The 17,270-nt window shown below is 36.8% G+C and overlaps 1 protein-coding gene across 1 annotated transcript in view; it reads right to left on the bottom strand.

The window, feature by feature from the left end:
• LOC137951255 (uncharacterized) overlaps positions 1 to 17,270 on the bottom strand; it is a 40,084-nt gene that overhangs the window by 11,592 nt on the left and 11,222 nt on the right. The window contains exons 8-14 of the mRNA XM_068797841.1: positions 15,854 to 15,913; positions 15,492 to 15,720; positions 10,609 to 10,805; positions 10,290 to 10,391; positions 9,717 to 9,827; positions 864 to 929; positions 674 to 772 (exon numbers count right to left, since the gene is read on the bottom strand). Of these exons, the coding sequence (XP_068653942.1) occupies positions 674 to 772; positions 864 to 929; positions 9,717 to 9,827; positions 10,290 to 10,391; positions 10,609 to 10,805; positions 15,492 to 15,720; positions 15,854 to 15,913 (864 nt within the window). The remainder of the gene's footprint in view (positions 1 to 673; positions 773 to 863; positions 930 to 9,716; positions 9,828 to 10,289; positions 10,392 to 10,608; positions 10,806 to 15,491; positions 15,721 to 15,853; positions 15,914 to 17,270) is intronic.

Below are 17,270 nucleotides of genomic sequence, written 5' to 3'. Positions count from 1 at the left end.
AAAATTATCCACTTGTAGAGCCACAAAAGAGGGCCTACACCTAAATTATCCACTTGTGGAGTCACAAAAGAGGGTTTACACTTTTTTTTTTTTATAAAGATGTATTTATATTAACAAGAGAAAAATTACAAAGGGAGAGGGAGCAAATCCTTAACAACAAAAGATTGCAGGGTTGCTCCCTGCTTGGCTAGCACATCTGCTGCCGAATTTGTAGATCTCGAAAAGTGAGACCTAATACAAGAGAGAAGTGAAGGCCTACACATGAAGGGGAGTGTTAAGGAATAGTCCCACATAGATTAGTGAGTACAAAGATCTTGAGTTTATTAGCTGGGAAAGAGGTTTCCTAAGTTAGCTAGTCATTTTAGGATGGGCCTTGGATCCAACTTCACATGGTATGTATCAGAGTGGGTACTCATATGTGGGCCTACACCTAAATTATCTACTTGTAGAGCCATAAAAGAGGGCCTACACTTAAATTATCCACTTATAAAGCCACAAAAGAGAGCCTACACGTGAGGGAGAGTGTTCAGGAATAGTCCCACATAGATTAGTGAATACAAAGATCTTGAGTTTATTAGTTGGGAAAGAGGTTTCCTAAGTTGGCTAGTCATTATGGGATGGACCTTGAACCCAACTTCACAGTTGACAAATAGAAAAAATAAGAGCTCTTTACCTCTATCTCTTGTACAGCCTCCTCCTTTCCATTCATCATTGAAGAAACACGAGACAGACTCCGGTTTAAATGTCGCCAATGTGATTCATCTAAACTGTCCTGTGATGTTGACAACAAGTCATTTCAAAATTGAAAGAGAACAGCACAAAAAGACACAAACTTCTGTTTTATATCAATAAAATTTGCTGACCTTTGCACAGAATATGTAAATATTGACAGCATTGGTTTGACCCCGCCTATGAGCTCTATCCTCTGCCTGAAAATACAGTTGGAATCATTGATAATAAATATTATATCTGCTTTCATATGCATGTAGACCCACACACACAGGGGTTACTTCTTGTTAGGTCCATAGAACATGAGTAAAAAGGGAAAAAGTTTAAAGAGATGCAATAAAGAAGAAACTCCGTAGAGAAGTAGAGAACAGAACCGTATTCAATATAAAACAAAAAAAGGTAGAGAGGAGAAGGAAGAGATGAGCAGCAAAGAGGAATAGGGTCCGACTAATCCAAATCTTAACCCCCTCGTTATTACTTATATGTAAATTTAAAAAATAAGTAAAAGAACAATTAAGCCTCCTGGCCTATAATTAAATAAGTCAGACCCGTAAGTAGTTTGACCACACTACTCCTCACTAATAAAACCTTACTTGACACTTAATTCCAGTGAACTTTCACATATTTTTTCACCACTATAGAGGCAGGTACATAATTTTGATGATAGGACAGATCAACAAATGAAGGCAGTAGCACTTATCTTTAATTAAGAAGGCACCATTAAGCAGCAACTAGCATAAAAAGTGTCAAACATTACACTAAGCACAAAAAATGAGGAGAGAAGAAGAAGACTTTAGAAGTTCCAAACCCTCAATAGGTTGGATTAGAATTCTTTTCTGAATCTGAAGAAGTGACAGAAGAAAAGGAGAAGAAAGATGGTTGGCACAGATTCGGCAGACTTCTCCCTACTCTGATACCATGTTAGATCTGTTAAATTTGAAAAAGGAAAAAGAAAAGGAATAAAGAGGAAACTTTATAGGCAAGTAGAGATGAGAAGAATGAAATAGCTTCAAAGAGGAGGAACAAGATTCAGTTCTTCGTTATCAGATCAGAGCTGGATGAACTGGGTTCAACAGAACTACTTCCCTTCCCTGGCTTAGAAAGTTTAGAAACCCAGTGGAAGGCAAAATACCAGCTCACATAGTTGGTTTTCAAAAGAGACCCAACCTGACCCTACCTAAAACCCCAGGGACATGATTTCCCGTTTACCCCATGGGGCAAGGATGGTGGGTGAGGGGAAAAAACTTACAGTCGTGGTAGGGGTGTGTTTCCCTGAACCCAACCAGCAAGGCTGAATATCCCACATGCCTTCCGCAAAAATATAAAAATGATATACATGTTCAAAAAGAAAAAACATGAAATTCTCTTACTTTCTTGGGTATTTAAGAAAACCTTATTTTTTGAAAATGGTGATTTCATTAATAAGGACTGATTAAAAAGAAAAGGGGAGAAGTGAGCCATGAAACCACAATGGAGAGAGAATCTCCAACTAATAAACCAGATCTTATAACACCTGACTTGGCTAAAAAATCAGCAACAGAATATTAAAAGTATTAGAAGTTGTTTATGGAATGACATTAAAGCCCTTTTCTTGAGAATGATAAGCCCATTATTTTTAAAAACAAAGAATATAAGATCTTCTTAATAAATAAAAGATAAAACAACTAACAAGAGACATTTCAGGAACGGGTCATGGGCAAAATGGGGATGGGCCTCAGATACAGAGATGGAGCAAGGAAGTGGTTAATTTTCAACCATCATGGGATTTTGTAGCTATGAGTATTGGGTTTCACAAACTCCACACAAAACCCGACCCTTATTCTACCTTCCCATCTTTGTATCAAAGAAGATGAAAATCAGAGAATTAATATATGTCCATTGAATCAGAGAATGTCTTTCATTAATATCATGGAAAGATAGAGATTAGAACATAATGACATCACTAAACTGCCCTCACAAATAACAAGCCTATAGAACTCAACACTAAAGTCATGTGACAATTCTACCCTTATTCAAATAACTCTAGTCATAATTAAATAGAAAACTCTTGACAGTTCCAAAAAACTGCAAGATCTCCTTTCTCCTCATTCTCTAATGTTTTAAAACTTTTATTTTAAATATTGTAAAGATCTGGTATACTGCATGGAGATAGACATCCTTGGGGTTTTGCATGAATTGACTCACCACACTCATTGTGTATGCAATGTCAGGCCTCATGTGTAACAGATAGATTAGCTTCACAACAAGTCTGGTACATGCCTTAGTCAGCTGATTCTCCTTCCATAGACTCTCTTAGTCTATGATTTGGCTCAATAGGCATGTCTAATGGTCTACAACCAAGTTTACCTGTTTCTTCTAGCAGATCAAAAACATATTTCTGTTGTGAAATAAAGATTCCTTCCTTGGACCGAGCTACTTCTATTCCTAAGAAGTACTTTAATTTTCCAAGATCCTTTTAGTTTGAATTCTTGTGCTAAATACATCTGAAAAGCTTCCTTTTCGTCTAGATCATTCCCAGTTACTATAATATCATCCATATAAACTATCAATGTCGTGACTCCGCCCAAAGCTGAATGTTTGATAAACAATGTATGATCACCCTGGCTCTGTTTGTACTTCATATTCAACATTGCTTTAGCAAATCTTCAAAACCATGCCCGAGGAGATTGTTTGAGTCCATACGGGGCCTTTTTCAGTTTGCACACTTTGTTTTTACCCAGATTTATGCCAAAGCTAGGTGGAACCTCCATAAAGATTTCCTCCTCAAGATCTCCATGTAAGAAATCATTTTTCACATCGAATTGTTGTAAAATTCAATCATAGTTTGTTGCTAGAGATAACAACACCCTTACTGTGTTCATCTTTGCAACTAGTGTAAACGTCTCCTGATAATCTATCCCATAGGTCTATGTATATCCCTTGACTACTAGCCTCGCTTTATGCCTCTCAATGGATCCATCTGACTTATACTTCACTGTGAAGACCCATTTACACCCACCGAACTCTTTCCAGTTGGTAATTCCAATAGTTCCCATGTTTTATTTTTCTCCAAGAGCTCCATTTCTACTCTTATTGCATGCTTACCTTCCTCTTTGCCAAGTGCCTCAGATAAGGTTTGTGGGATGGCTACAGTGTTTAGATGAGTTAGAAAACTTTTGTGTGAGGTTGATAATTTTTCAAAGGACACAAAATGAGATAAAGGATGTTGTGTGAACATTCTAACACCCTTTCTTGTGGCTATGGGCAGATCCAAATCAAGAACAATAGGTGATACCCTTGTAGAAGAACTTACCTCATTCCCAAGTGATTATTTGGCTTCTTGAACTTGCACAGGATTGATCAAAGGCTTTACCCTTCTTGAGTAGACTTGTAGTGGCTTCGTGAGTGTAGAGTGTATTGGCCTTGATGGTTCTTCAAAAAGATTAGGAGATGATTCAATAGGCTCAGCTTCAAAAATGGGTTCAGAAAGGAGTTCGGTTTCAGAAGTGGGTTCCAAATGCATGGGAGATGTTTTGACTAACATGGATGGTTCTCTCAAAAACAAATCTTTGTCTTCCATAAATGATGTCTCTCCCTGAAGATAAGGGCAAGAAAAATAACTTTCTTGTTCAGCAAATGTGACATCAGCATAAACATAAGTTTTACGAGTAGTAGGATTGTAGCACTTGTACCCTTTCTGAGTAAGTGAATATCCTATGAAGACACTCTTGATAGCTCTTGGATATAGCTTGCTCCGGCCATGAGAGTGAATATGAACAAATGAGACACATCAGAAAACTTTGGGAGCTAACTTAGTTGACATTTTGAAATATGGAAAATATCAAGAAAACACCTCCATTGGACTTTTAAAATCAAGGACTCGTATCATTTCAAAAAAAAATAAAAATTAAAAAATCAAGGACTCAGAGATGGTATACAATTTATTTTGTGTTCAACCTCTTAATTCCAACATTGAATTGAGTTTTGACTATTGTAAGAAAATTTTGCCCACATCAGATTTTTGTTGTAGCAAATAAATCCATGAAACCCGAGTGCAATCATCAATGAACGAGACAAACCAAGGAGCCCTTGAAATGTTGAAAATTCGAGCACTGTGAATTAAAGAAAAAAGAATTCTTTTTTGAAACGGAAAGAAAAAAAAAGAAAAAGAAAGAAAAAGGAATTGCAGTTCTTTTATTTCTCAAAGGAAAGGGAACACATCGGTTTTTAACAAATTCAAAAACATCACAGTGAAAATCATTTACATTAACATTCTTAAACAAAGATGGAAACATGACACTAAGGATACTAAAGGAAGGGTGTCTAAGTCTAAGATGATGAAGCAAAATTTGGTCTTTATTGGAAGGAGAGTTGTTAGACACATTAACATTCTTAAACAAAGATGAAAACATGATCACTAAGGATACTAAAGGAAGGGTGTCCAAGTCTAAGATGATGAAGCCAAATTTGGTCTTTATTGGACTGAGAGTTGCTGGACAGAAACGAGAGAGGTGATTTGTTCCCATTGTTCACTTGGCCACCAGGTAACTTAAGATAATAAAGACCATTTCTTACCTTAGCATGTCCAATAGTCTTCCTCGTAACATGGTCTTAAAATACACAAGAAATACGAGAAAACACCACACTGCAGTTTAAATCTTTTGTAAGTTGATGAATAGGCACAAGATTTGTAGATAACTTAGGCACATGTAGCACATTTTTAAGGATCACGAATGGACTTAGAATATGTCTTCCTAGCCTGCAATAGTGGAAAGGGATCCATCAGCAATAACTATTTTTCTATTGCTAGGGCAGGGATGATATGTGAGAAATTTAATTTGTGTGAAGAATGAGTCATATGATTGGTTGCCCCAGAATTAATAACCCAAGCATTTGAAAAATCTGAACCAGAGGCACTTAAAGCATATAAGGAATGAAGCTTACCCGAATTTTCCAAGGAACAAGTACCTTTAGACTTCTCTAATGAATCAAGGAGTGATCCCGTTGAATTCATTCTACTCTCCACTACTAGCGTTTACAGCATCATGTGACCTGTCTTCCCTAGATTGAATCATACTTACCAGGCTTTGTTGTGTTCCACTTCAAAGTCCTCTATTCCATTGAGATCTTTGTGGTTTTCCATAAATCTTCCAACATTGCTCCTTGGTATGACAAGGCTTTTTCAGTAGGTACACCAAAGGTTATCCTTGTTTGAGGGCCAAGACTCCATTCTCCCAACTTGTACTACTTCTAGACGGAATCCTTGTTTCTTCTTATATGTCTTGTACTGCTAATTGAAGCAGTTTTATGTGAAGTTTGTGCCTAGAGGGTTGTACTATTGGGATTGTCCCAATTATTGCCTACACAAGTCATCACCCTGAGTCAATTGCCTGCATCACTCATCTAGAAGGTGGCATCATCTTCTCTAACAAATGTTTAGTGTTTTTGATTGAATTTGGATCTACTACTAATCAGACTGAAGAATTGTTCTTGGGTTGAAGTCTCTATTGCCTAATTGATTTGGTTTGGGGCCCACACAGCTTGTGCAAACTCTGATTTTCAGGATTTGATATCTTTTTTATCTAATTGTTAGTTTTCAACATGGCTGACCTTGGTGAAGTGTTTATCCTGACTAGTGAGACAAGAATTTCATATGGGAAAAACATAATTTTGATCACTACTGACAAATTGAATGATCAGAATTACTTAAGATGATCAAAATTAGTTCATATTTATTTGAAAGCCAAGAGAAAGACTAAATACCTAGAGATTTTCCTCTTGTTCTAGTAATTGATGATTGGGAAACCGAAGACAGACAGGTAACGACTTGGCTATTCAACAACATGGAATCCAAACTCAAAAGTCAAATCATGAACTGTGAAATAGCTAAAGAGGAACCGGGGATTCTCTTGAAAAAGGCAATGAATAATATTCTATCAAATAATAAAATAAAAAATATACTTAAAAAATTCAACAAAACGAACTCTTTGGTTGGATCAGAGAAGGAATTCCATAAAGATCTTTCCACTCATTCATCATACTAAAAGTCGAAGCCACGGCATGGGGGTCTCGGAATAAAAAACGAGAATCGATGTCGTCGTGGTGCCACGAGATTGCAATTTATCAAAAATGTGGACTTCCTTTAAATTAATGCATGCCTAAGAAAGTAACTTGTTAAGAATTTATGAGTTATATGCCAAGTTTTTTTAGTTTGAAAAGGGGGGCAAAAAATTTATTCATTATTACAATGAACTGCAGAGTATACTACAAAAAATTAGTATATATAATCTGTTGAATTTTTGGAGAAGAAAAATAATTAACTAATTGATTAATAACTGAGTATAATGAACCTCTATTTATAATAGAGGAAACAAGTAGAATCATATTACAATAAACTACCCATATCTTAGTTCTACCCAAAATCTAACTCCTAAAAATAAGTTCCAAAATAATTAAACAACAATAACATAAATAGAAGAGTAAAATAACTAAAACTCCTCCATACAAAAGCACTTTTATGAGACTTCCTCTCATGGGACTCTTGTTAGACTCCACCATATTAATTTTACTTCTTTGAGACTTCTTCCTATGAGAGTCATATAAGACTCTTCCACAATTTTTATGAAGAAACTATTGTTTTTTGCTCTCCTCTCCAGACTCAGCACTACTATTCGTGAGCATGCAATTGATAAACTGACATGGAAGCCCAGCATTAATGGCCGATTCACAATTACATCCGCCTACTCTCACATTAGAAAACAAGATTACAGCATGCAAGGCAAACCTGGCATGGAAGCTCTCAGCGCCTAATAAAATCAAATTCTTCGTGTGGACGGCCATTAGGGAACAGATCCTCACCTCTGACAACCTCCATAAAAAAGGTTACACCGCCTCCAATAGCACTTGCCCCCTTTGTGGTGTGTGTGATGAGACAGTACAGCATGTTCTCTAACATTGCGACTTTTCATGGCAAGGCTGGATGAAGATAATTCAGAAGATTGGTCTTCAAATGGGGCTACATCAAGACCTTTTTGGCACCTTTGAGATGGTTATGGGGATACACCTTCCTAAGTTGGGCAAGATAATTCTCTTGGCATGCCTTGCGCATGTCCCATGGTGTATATGGCTAGAGCGAAACAACCGGAGATTCAACTCCAAGGCTAGCAACCCGGATAATGTAGCTTCTCAAGCAGTGGGCCTTATCTCAAGCTGGCTACATTCTAGGAAGGAGTTTGCTTCTCTATCGGGCGTCTCTCTTCGAGAAAATTGGGGTTTGATAGTGCACATGGCAGGCCTCCGTAGGAATCCGGTTATGGCCACCTGGGATCCTCCCCCTTACAACTATATCAAACTCAATTATTATGGTAGTGCTTTAGGCTGTCTTGGGCCGGCGGGAGCTGGTGGTGTTTTCAAAGACAGCAGTGGAGACCCTACTCTATCCTATGAAGGGCCGGTGGGTATTGCTGATTCAAATACTGCTGAAGTGAGTGCTCTTCTGTTTGGCCTCCAAATCTTTAAAGAGCGGCTCCATGGCAAGTTGATTACTAAAGGCGATTCAAAGACTGTCATCAGCTGGTATTCAAAAGAAAGCTCCCCTCCTTGGTGCCACTGTCCAATCACTAATTGTATTGTTGACATTGTGCCATCCATTCATTGTAATTGGAACCTCGTTCCTAGATCAGCCAATTCTTTGGCTGATAAATTGGCAAAATTCGGAACCTCCCAGCAATCTCTCATTGTTTGGGAAGGTTTCCCCTCGTGTAATCTGCTCGTTTGAGCTCTCTTAATAAAATTCAGCATCATTTCAAAAAAAAAGGACTCTTCCTCAATTGCTCTTCAACACCCCCTATCAAGTTGGAGTTTACAACGTCAACTTGCAAGGAAAAATATTTTTGGTATTCAATCTTCTTTGACTGAAAAAATTCTTCATAGATGTTCATGTTTCGTTATCTCCTTTACTTGATTATTCTGGTCATATAAAATTAAAATACCTCTTCCTTTGTACCTCTTCTTATATTTCTCACCTCAAACTGGGAATAAAAAGGACCTAGAGACCCAACATGGACAAAACAAATATCGAAGAAGAAAATCACTCCTAGTCATACGACAAAACTCCATACATTAGTTAAAATGGTCTTAGTCTGAAAAAACTCCACTCAATTTTGAAGGCAAAAAAGGCCTAGTCTTAAGCATAAAAAAATACTACTCATTTTCTAAGGATAGATCAAAAACTGACCTCTTGGGTGAACAATAAAAATACTTGCGCACTTTTATACTTTGTAGGTTGTGGGTCTAAGCATTGCTCTGAAGTGATAAAATAAATAAATAAATTGAAGAAATACTAGAGGAACACAAGGATAGTAGCACATCATAATTCAAACAAAAAGAGGTTATAATGTAACACTCTACTTCCAAAATTGACTTTAGAAACTTTAGATAGAAGGAGGCAATCTACTACTCTGATACCATGTAAGAAATAAGAATTTTGGTGGTGGAAGAGGAAAAAATTGAGAGGAAGAGAGAAAGAGAAGAGACAAGATGGAAAAAGAGCTAAAGAGGAGGCTCGTTGGGGGTTGTGCAAGACCCACAGCTCACTTAAATAATAGGTTTAGGACAAAATTGCCCCTATACACTCAATAATGCTTATTCTCCTTATATCTCCCTAACTATGTATCCTATGTACATGGCAATTTAACCACAAACATAACAAATAGAACAAGATTACATATAGAAATAAAACTACGGAGGTGGTATAATAACCAAAATACCCATGGACATATTTTCTGATAGGTTTTTTATTCAAATCTTGCAGCCCTCTTTATCACTTCTATATCAAGTTAAAAATAACCACAAAAAATAACATAATTAAATAAATAAATATTTTACAAGGTCTCGCCTACACTCACCCATATATCTGGGTCAAACACTTCCCGAATTATAAACTGAATATATTTCGGAAAATTAAACTAAACACACTTTTAGTTAGAGACATATAATACATCACTTACCTGAAGCATCTCTGATGCAGATTTAGGTAGTTCCACAAAGACAACATTTTTAGCAGATGAAAAGTCGAGTCCAACTCCACCAGCAGTGATACCAATTAAAGCAATCTTGACCTATAGCATACCAAAAAAAAAAAAAAACAAGAAAGTGAGGAAGGAAGGAAAACCAACATATCTGAAAGTTGATAAACAATCAAGTTAGAAAACTTTAATTATTATTCACAGTTACTTTCTATTTTTTAGACAGGGACATAACAGGTGCTTTATATTTTATAAATTACGTTAGAAGCAGGTTATTTTTTTCCTGCTGATAAGATAATCAAAAGATAATCCACTCTCTGTTTTACTCTCTTTTTGTCCCAATCTCTCAACCACTCTCCCTTCCTTTTTTTTCATCATTTTCAACTTTTTTAAGAATTTTTACAAAAATTTAGAGAAAACAAATAAGGGAGTGCATCAGTAATCACTAACTATCTATTACTTTGAACAATGTATATGTTCTCAGCGTTATCAATTTGACATAACATGTATGAGGGACTTCAAAGAAAAAAGAAGAAAAAAACAAAAAGCACAAACCTCTGGTGATGATCTGAAAGCCTGTACGGCAGCTTGCCTATCCCTGGCAAGTGTCCTCCCATCAATACGAACAAATCCAATCTGTTTCTCACATAGGAACTCCTATTATAGTTTGGAAAAGAAAATGTTCACATTAATTTCCCAATGTATGTAGAAGAAATTCAAGATCAAATAAAACTATACTTAGACAATTCAATGTGCAAAATGAATTGAAATTATTTGATAACTAGTAGTATGATGGATGTACATTTCATGAGCCAATTTCATATCAAAGCAATCAACAAGTTCTACCTAAGACAGTTAACGCAAATTTACCCACCTGCACACCATCAAGAACCTTTATATGATGGGCAAAAATTATAGTCTTTTGAGAGCTGGCACAAGAGTCCAAATTTATTGCAGCTTCTGATTCCGTAACAATTGAATGGTTAGATAACCACTCACGAAAACCTGATAGCTTTGCAATACCAAGTTCTTGATATGAAAGTTGACTTGCAGATCTACAGTCGTTGGGATCTAGCACAAGACAATCACAAACACATGAAAACAGTTAAAGACAGTTGTTTTTTATTTTTGAAAGCATACGATTTGAAGATTTGTGAGATTAGAATGGTTAGAGATTGGAATAAGAGAGAATGAAAAGAGAGAGCAAGGATGGAAAATATGGCAGTACCATTAATCAAGAGATCAATTCCTAATTTGACCTCTTATCCTTAAGTTCAGGAAAAGGGCTAAAAGACATTATTGAAATATATACAGAGGTATTTTGGTCATTTCCAGTAACCAGTGTATATATCTACAGTTATGGGAAGATTATATATCTTGATAGGGACATATGGTTCAAATTTGGTCGAATCCTAATGTGTACATGAAGATATTTGAGTGGTAGCAATTAGGGGCATTTTTTGTAATCTTCTTTTATATTCACTTAAATGAAAGAATAAAAGGAGGAGGTGAATTCTGTAGCCTCCAAGAGCGGGTCAATGTACAGCACTCTTTCCTCAATCTTTCTCTTTTCTCTCTTTTTCTTTCATTTCTTCTCAATTTTTTTTCTTTTTCATAGAATCAGAGCGATAAGATGGTATATCAAGCTGTTCTAGGAGTTTTTCTTCTCTCTCCTTGAAGCTTATATATTCTAGAGAAAGTGTTTTTTCAAATCCTCATCTGATTAGAGTCAAGGTCATAATTTTATGTTCCTTCTTTCCATAACCCAAAGGCTAATGGTTTCTATTGCTGATTAGGTCAGTTCCATGGAAGATTTGTGCACTTAGAGGATCCACCTGTTGGAAAGTTCCATTTTTTTGCCTGTGTAGGACTAGCACTGCCTGCATCATCTCTCAGAAAGGTGACATGACTTTCATTTTTCCCTAATTGAGATCTAATCCCATGTTTTGATCGATTGGTGGTGAAATCGAGTTGCTACATCAATCATCGACAGCCCTTGCCCTGTGTGGGGGCCGCATAGCCTGCACCTACTTCAATAATTTTGTGTTTGAGGTTTTTGAGAAGGCTGAATTGGGTCAAGTTCTCACACCAACTAAAGAGACAAGCCACACAAAAGGGAAAAATACTATTGCAATTACTGCTAAACGGTTAACTGGCCAGAACTATCTAAACTGGTCTGAATCAGTTCGGTTCAATTTCAGAGATGATCCTCCTATACTGCTGCATGATGATTGGGAGGCTGAAGATACCTAATAATAATTTGGTTGCTAAATAATATGGTGTAAGATCCTAAACCAAGTTATCAATTGTGAGGCTGTAAAGGAGATATGGGTGTCCCTTGAGTCTATTTATGCACAGAAGAGCAATTTATCAAGAATCTATGAGCTCTATCTGGATTGTTTAGCTTGAAGAGAGGAGACAGGAAGATTCTTGATTAATACAGTTAGTTGCAGAGTATCTTACAGGAGATTAGTATTTATCAACCAATTACAACTGATGAAAATAACCAAGAAAACAGCAATGATAGATTTATGCTGTCAAATTAAAAGTTTCATGAGAAAATAAAAAGAAATTGAGAAGAAGTGGAGAGAGGGGATGAGAGAACTTAAAAAACTGAGTTTGTAATTTAATAAGTGAATTAGGAGAATTACAAAACTGCCCCTAATACACTTAAACCACTTAACTCCTTATATCTCCCAATCCACATATCCAAATTACATGAAATTCAGTATATAGACATAACAAAACATGTAGAGTAAGATGACATGGAAATCTGTAACATATGCAGAAGTAAAATAACCAAACTACCCCTGAGTAAATTTTCTAACACTCCCTATCAAACTGGAGCACATATGTCCATAAGGCCAACTTGTTGCAGAATATCATAAATTCACGTTTTCCCAAGTAACAAATCTTCAAACTGATCTCCAAAACGAACATATGGGGTACGACTTCCTTCTCCATTACAACATCCTGAATAAAATGACAATTCACCTCTATGTGTTCCGTCCTCTCATGAAAAACCGGATTTCTGGCAATAAATATTGTTGTTTGATTGTCATAATATATAGCGATGGGCTCATCCTACCAGAATCCCAACTCATGTCACAGACCTTATCCACCTATACTCTACTTTAGCACTAGACCAAGCTATAACATTTTGTTTTTGATTTTTCCAACTTATCAAGTTTACACCTAGAAACACACAATATCCAGTAGCAGACTTCCTGTCCAATTTAGAATCAGCATAGTCAGCATAAAAAAATGCTTCAATTCTCAGGTGATCTCTAGATCCAAAGAAGAGATATTTTCTAGATGACCCTTTCAAATACTTCAAAATTCATGTGCAGCTTCCAAATAAATTTTGTGTGCACATTCCATAAGTTGACTCACCACACTAACCGCAAAAAAGATTTGGGTGAGTTACTGTAGCATATATAAACTTTCCAACCAGCCTCCAACACATTATCTTAGCACTAAGTTCAGCATTTTGATCATCATGAATATCATGTCCAACTTCAATTGGAATGTCAACATGTTTGGCTCTCAACAGTCCATACGCTAGTCACAAATTTATTACATACTTCCTCTATGTCAGTAGAAATTCTTCCTTAATTGCCACTTCAATGCCCAAAAAATATTTTAGTTTAAAAATATTTTGCTAGATGGGTTTTTACCTCTTCAAAACCAGTCACATCATTTCCAGACTATATATACTAGCAACACCATAATATCGGATGATCGCTTCAGGATAAAAAGAGAATGGTCATAATGACTTCTACAAAATCCCTTGAATCACTACTTGGCTGCATTTTTCACACCACGCTCGTGGACTTTGCTTTAAGCTATATATTGCTTTCTTGAGTCTACACACTTTATGCATCTATCCCTCAACAACATACCCTAGAGGTTTGCTGCATACAAACTTCTTCCAGATCACCATACAAGAAAGCATTTTTCATGTCAAGTCGGTACAATGACCGCCCTTGATAAATAGCAATAGAAACCAAAATCCGAAACATGGCAACTGTAGATAACATCTCATACTCATCAACGTCATATGTCTATGTGTAGCCCTTGGCTACCAAACTAGCCTTAAATTTTTTAATGGAACCATCGGCTATATACTTCACAGTATACAACCATCGACAACCAACAACAGCTGCTCCAGGGGGTAAATCACATAACTACCAAGTCCCCCGATCTAACAATGTTTCTAGTTCAACATCCATAGCCTGCACTAAAAAAGGAATAGTGCAAGTATCTACAAACTTTTTATATTTGATCAGACAATGAATCGAAAGAGAAAAAAATGTCACGACGAGAGAAGAGACGAGAGACGCAACAAGAGGAACGAGAGAGAAGAGAAATGTGAGAGAGAAGGGAGAGGCATCGAGAAGACGATGAAGCTCGTGAACCAGCAAACCAACGAGCCACAGCAACGACAACTAGTGAGTCGTCGTTACGAGTCGACGAGCACTCCTACTGCTCGTCGGAACAGATCTGCCTAAGATCTTTTGGGGAGACGAAGAGGTAGGTTGAACCGTTGCTCCCGATCGAGACCCTCACCTCCGACGACGATCCAAAGGGCGGAAAACTTCTCTTCCCTGCTCTCCCCGCAACATGCAACGACCAGTCGCCTCCTTCTCAATAATGCCTTTCCGGATGGTACCAGCCAAACAAAGACACCCAAAATCCACCAAGTCGCCAGCCAATCCATCAACAACCATCACACCTCCATTGCAACTTTCCCTACCACTTGCTTCCATTCTTCCTCCTTGCATTCCTCGCCTTTGCTTGCTCATTCTCTCGTTGTTGCTCACATTCATCACCTTCGCTTGCTCATTCTCTCGTTTTTGCTCACATTCTCGCTCACGCTCTCTCTCACTCTTTGTCTGTTGATTTTCAGGACTCCATGAATTTACCTCATGGAGAAAAAGGGAGAGAGACCCATTGGGAGAAAACCAAAGGAAGAAGAGGTTATGAACTTGATGTCTTAACCCTCCCCCTGAAGCTCTATTTATAGATTAATAAAACTATTGTATTATAATAATACCCCTGGACTTAGGGTTTAGCGTTTTAACCCTGGAAATTTAATCTAATTACATCAATGTCATCTCTATGAGATGACCCTTTATTTACCATCCTGCCATCATTGTATGTGTGCCTATGGGCCTTCTCTTTGATCTGTGGGCCTTGAACCCGTCTTCTATATCTCTTGGATGCATGGTTCTTCCTTGGTTTTATGGGTTTGGGCCCATCTTTTAATACACTTGGATATGTAGGCCTTCCTTGGTCGTGTGGGCTTGGGCCCTATCTTCCAACACTCCCCCTCAAGCTAGAGGTGAGAGAACAGCAAGAACTCCCAGTTTGCTGCAAATGATTTATAAAATCTTTTTTTGTATTAAATGGCACATCTTCCAATATGCCTTCATTTTCCAACATCATTGAAAAATAATTATAAAAAATAATAATAAAAAATAAGAATGCATGGAATTAATGCCCCTTCAGTCACAACCACAATCTTTGCTAATGATGGAATTGGACACTCCTTGGAAGTCTTGAGCAACTTACTAATTTCATCTTCTTGAACCTTCTAAACCAAATTCTTTTTATTTAGTTGTAGTATATGTACTATCTCCAACTATATGAACAATAACAACAAAAACATAACATTAATAATTGCTAGCACAAAAAAATATCTATATTAACATACTACCAAATGCCATTAATCATGAACTGAAGTCCAGAAGCTACCTCTTGACTCATAAATAATCCTCACTTCCCCATCTTCGTGATGTTCATTTTGATACATATGTGCCTCAATCTGAAGGCCTTTTTTGTGTCCATTATCCATGGGAATTGTGCCAACCTCTCTACAACCATCAATGGTAGATCTGATATCTTGACCTTTAAGTTTCAACCTTATTACTTGTCGACGTTTTGGTGGCAGTTCCACCAGCACATTGTCCTTTAGACGTCTTACCTATAAAGGATAGACACATCTAAGCAGTAAGTACTTTCTGTTTCAAAATTTTGAGAGTCCCATCAGATACATTAATTAAAAAAAACAATGAAAAGTCAATACGGCCACACAAAGCAAAAGGAGCAAGAGTCACCATCACAGTTTGCCTGAGTAACACATTTAACTCCTCCAAGCGAATGCCATTTGAAAAATCCTACAACAGTAAACCACTACATGTATCACTATTTCTAGTAATAAAGGTACTCCAATTTTAAACCAAAATATGATATGCATGCCAAAATAATAAAATATCCAACTTAGGAGAGCAAAAGGATTAGACATTTTAAAAGAGCAAACGAACCTATGCTTGTTTTCTCTACTAAAGCTGGAATTTAAGGAAGTTTGAGCTTACAGGCTAATTATGTTCCTATGGATCCCAACCTGGAGTACAGGCATGGGGTTGAGCCAGCCTTTTATGGGATAAGTTCAAGAGATTAGTTTTTCTCATTCCATCAACTTTTGAACTTTTGGCATATAAGCTACATACCTGAGCAGAGCAACCACCACATTACATGTTTGAGTCCGGGAAGCGGTCATTGAAAAGGGCTACCTTGTGCCAAAGTGAGAATCTTCACAAAAGTGCAAAAGGGCTACCTAATCCATAGTGAGAACCTTCGTCATAGACGTCGGCATAGAAGCATGGTAAATTGTAATAATCATGTGGTATCTAACCGATAATATGGGCATTGGGTTAGGCCAGCCTTGTATGGGATAGGTTTAAGGATCTAGCTTTCAATATTCTATTACCTTTGGAGCTTCTGTCATGTTGTCTATGTAACTAACAGCACTATAATCTAGTGAGCATTGTTCCTCCATACTATCAGCAGCACTTGAACTAGTGGTTGATCAAATAAGTAATGGATTTTTGTTTGATTTGTTTATTCTATTTTTCTCTTTCAATTCCCCTTTTCTTTTCTTTGTGTAGTCACATTTTGAACTAATAATAATCATTCTTAACTGTTTTATAGAAAAATAGAATTGATTTAATACTAAATTTGTAAGGAAACTAAAGGACTTGGATGACACATGTGACTTTGACCAACTAAGCAATATCTCCATGAGGTTACAATCTCTTCAACTCGTCAATTTTTTATGAAATAATAGTAGGAAAAAAGAGAAGCAGAACATAGAAGATATGACTTATAGGAAGTTGAGAAGGAAGAAGCAAAAGAGGTCAATTTCTATTAAAGAAGAAAGGAGAGCAATTAGGATAGCTGACCTCTTCCTTCATTTTGTGGTGTCCAAAATCAGTGTTAAGATATATGATATAATCAGTACTAGTATTTTTGTCATTGTGATGTATATAGATGGTTTTGTAATTATACCATCCTACAGTCTCTTCTTATAAGCCAATGGGTATGTTTAGATAGTTGAGGGTGTTATCATCATTGTATGAAAGGATTTAAAGGGCTGTCTTAAGTTAAGGGCAGTTTAGTCATTCTACATAAAACTCATCTGAGTTAATAGAATATAAGAGATTGCTCAAGGTTGAACCACAATCACTCCCATTT

This window comes from Aristolochia californica, unplaced genomic scaffold, assembly GCF_029961685.1.
Source record: "Aristolochia californica isolate CCGP_79_NKW_82.1479 unplaced genomic scaffold, dmAriCali1.0.hap1 SCAF_15, whole genome shotgun sequence".
Classification (NCBI taxonomy): domain Eukaryota; kingdom Viridiplantae; phylum Streptophyta; class Magnoliopsida; order Piperales; family Aristolochiaceae; genus Aristolochia; species Aristolochia californica.
The sequence above is the reverse complement of the archived record's forward strand: the minus strand, read 5'-3'. Positions and strand labels throughout refer to the sequence as shown.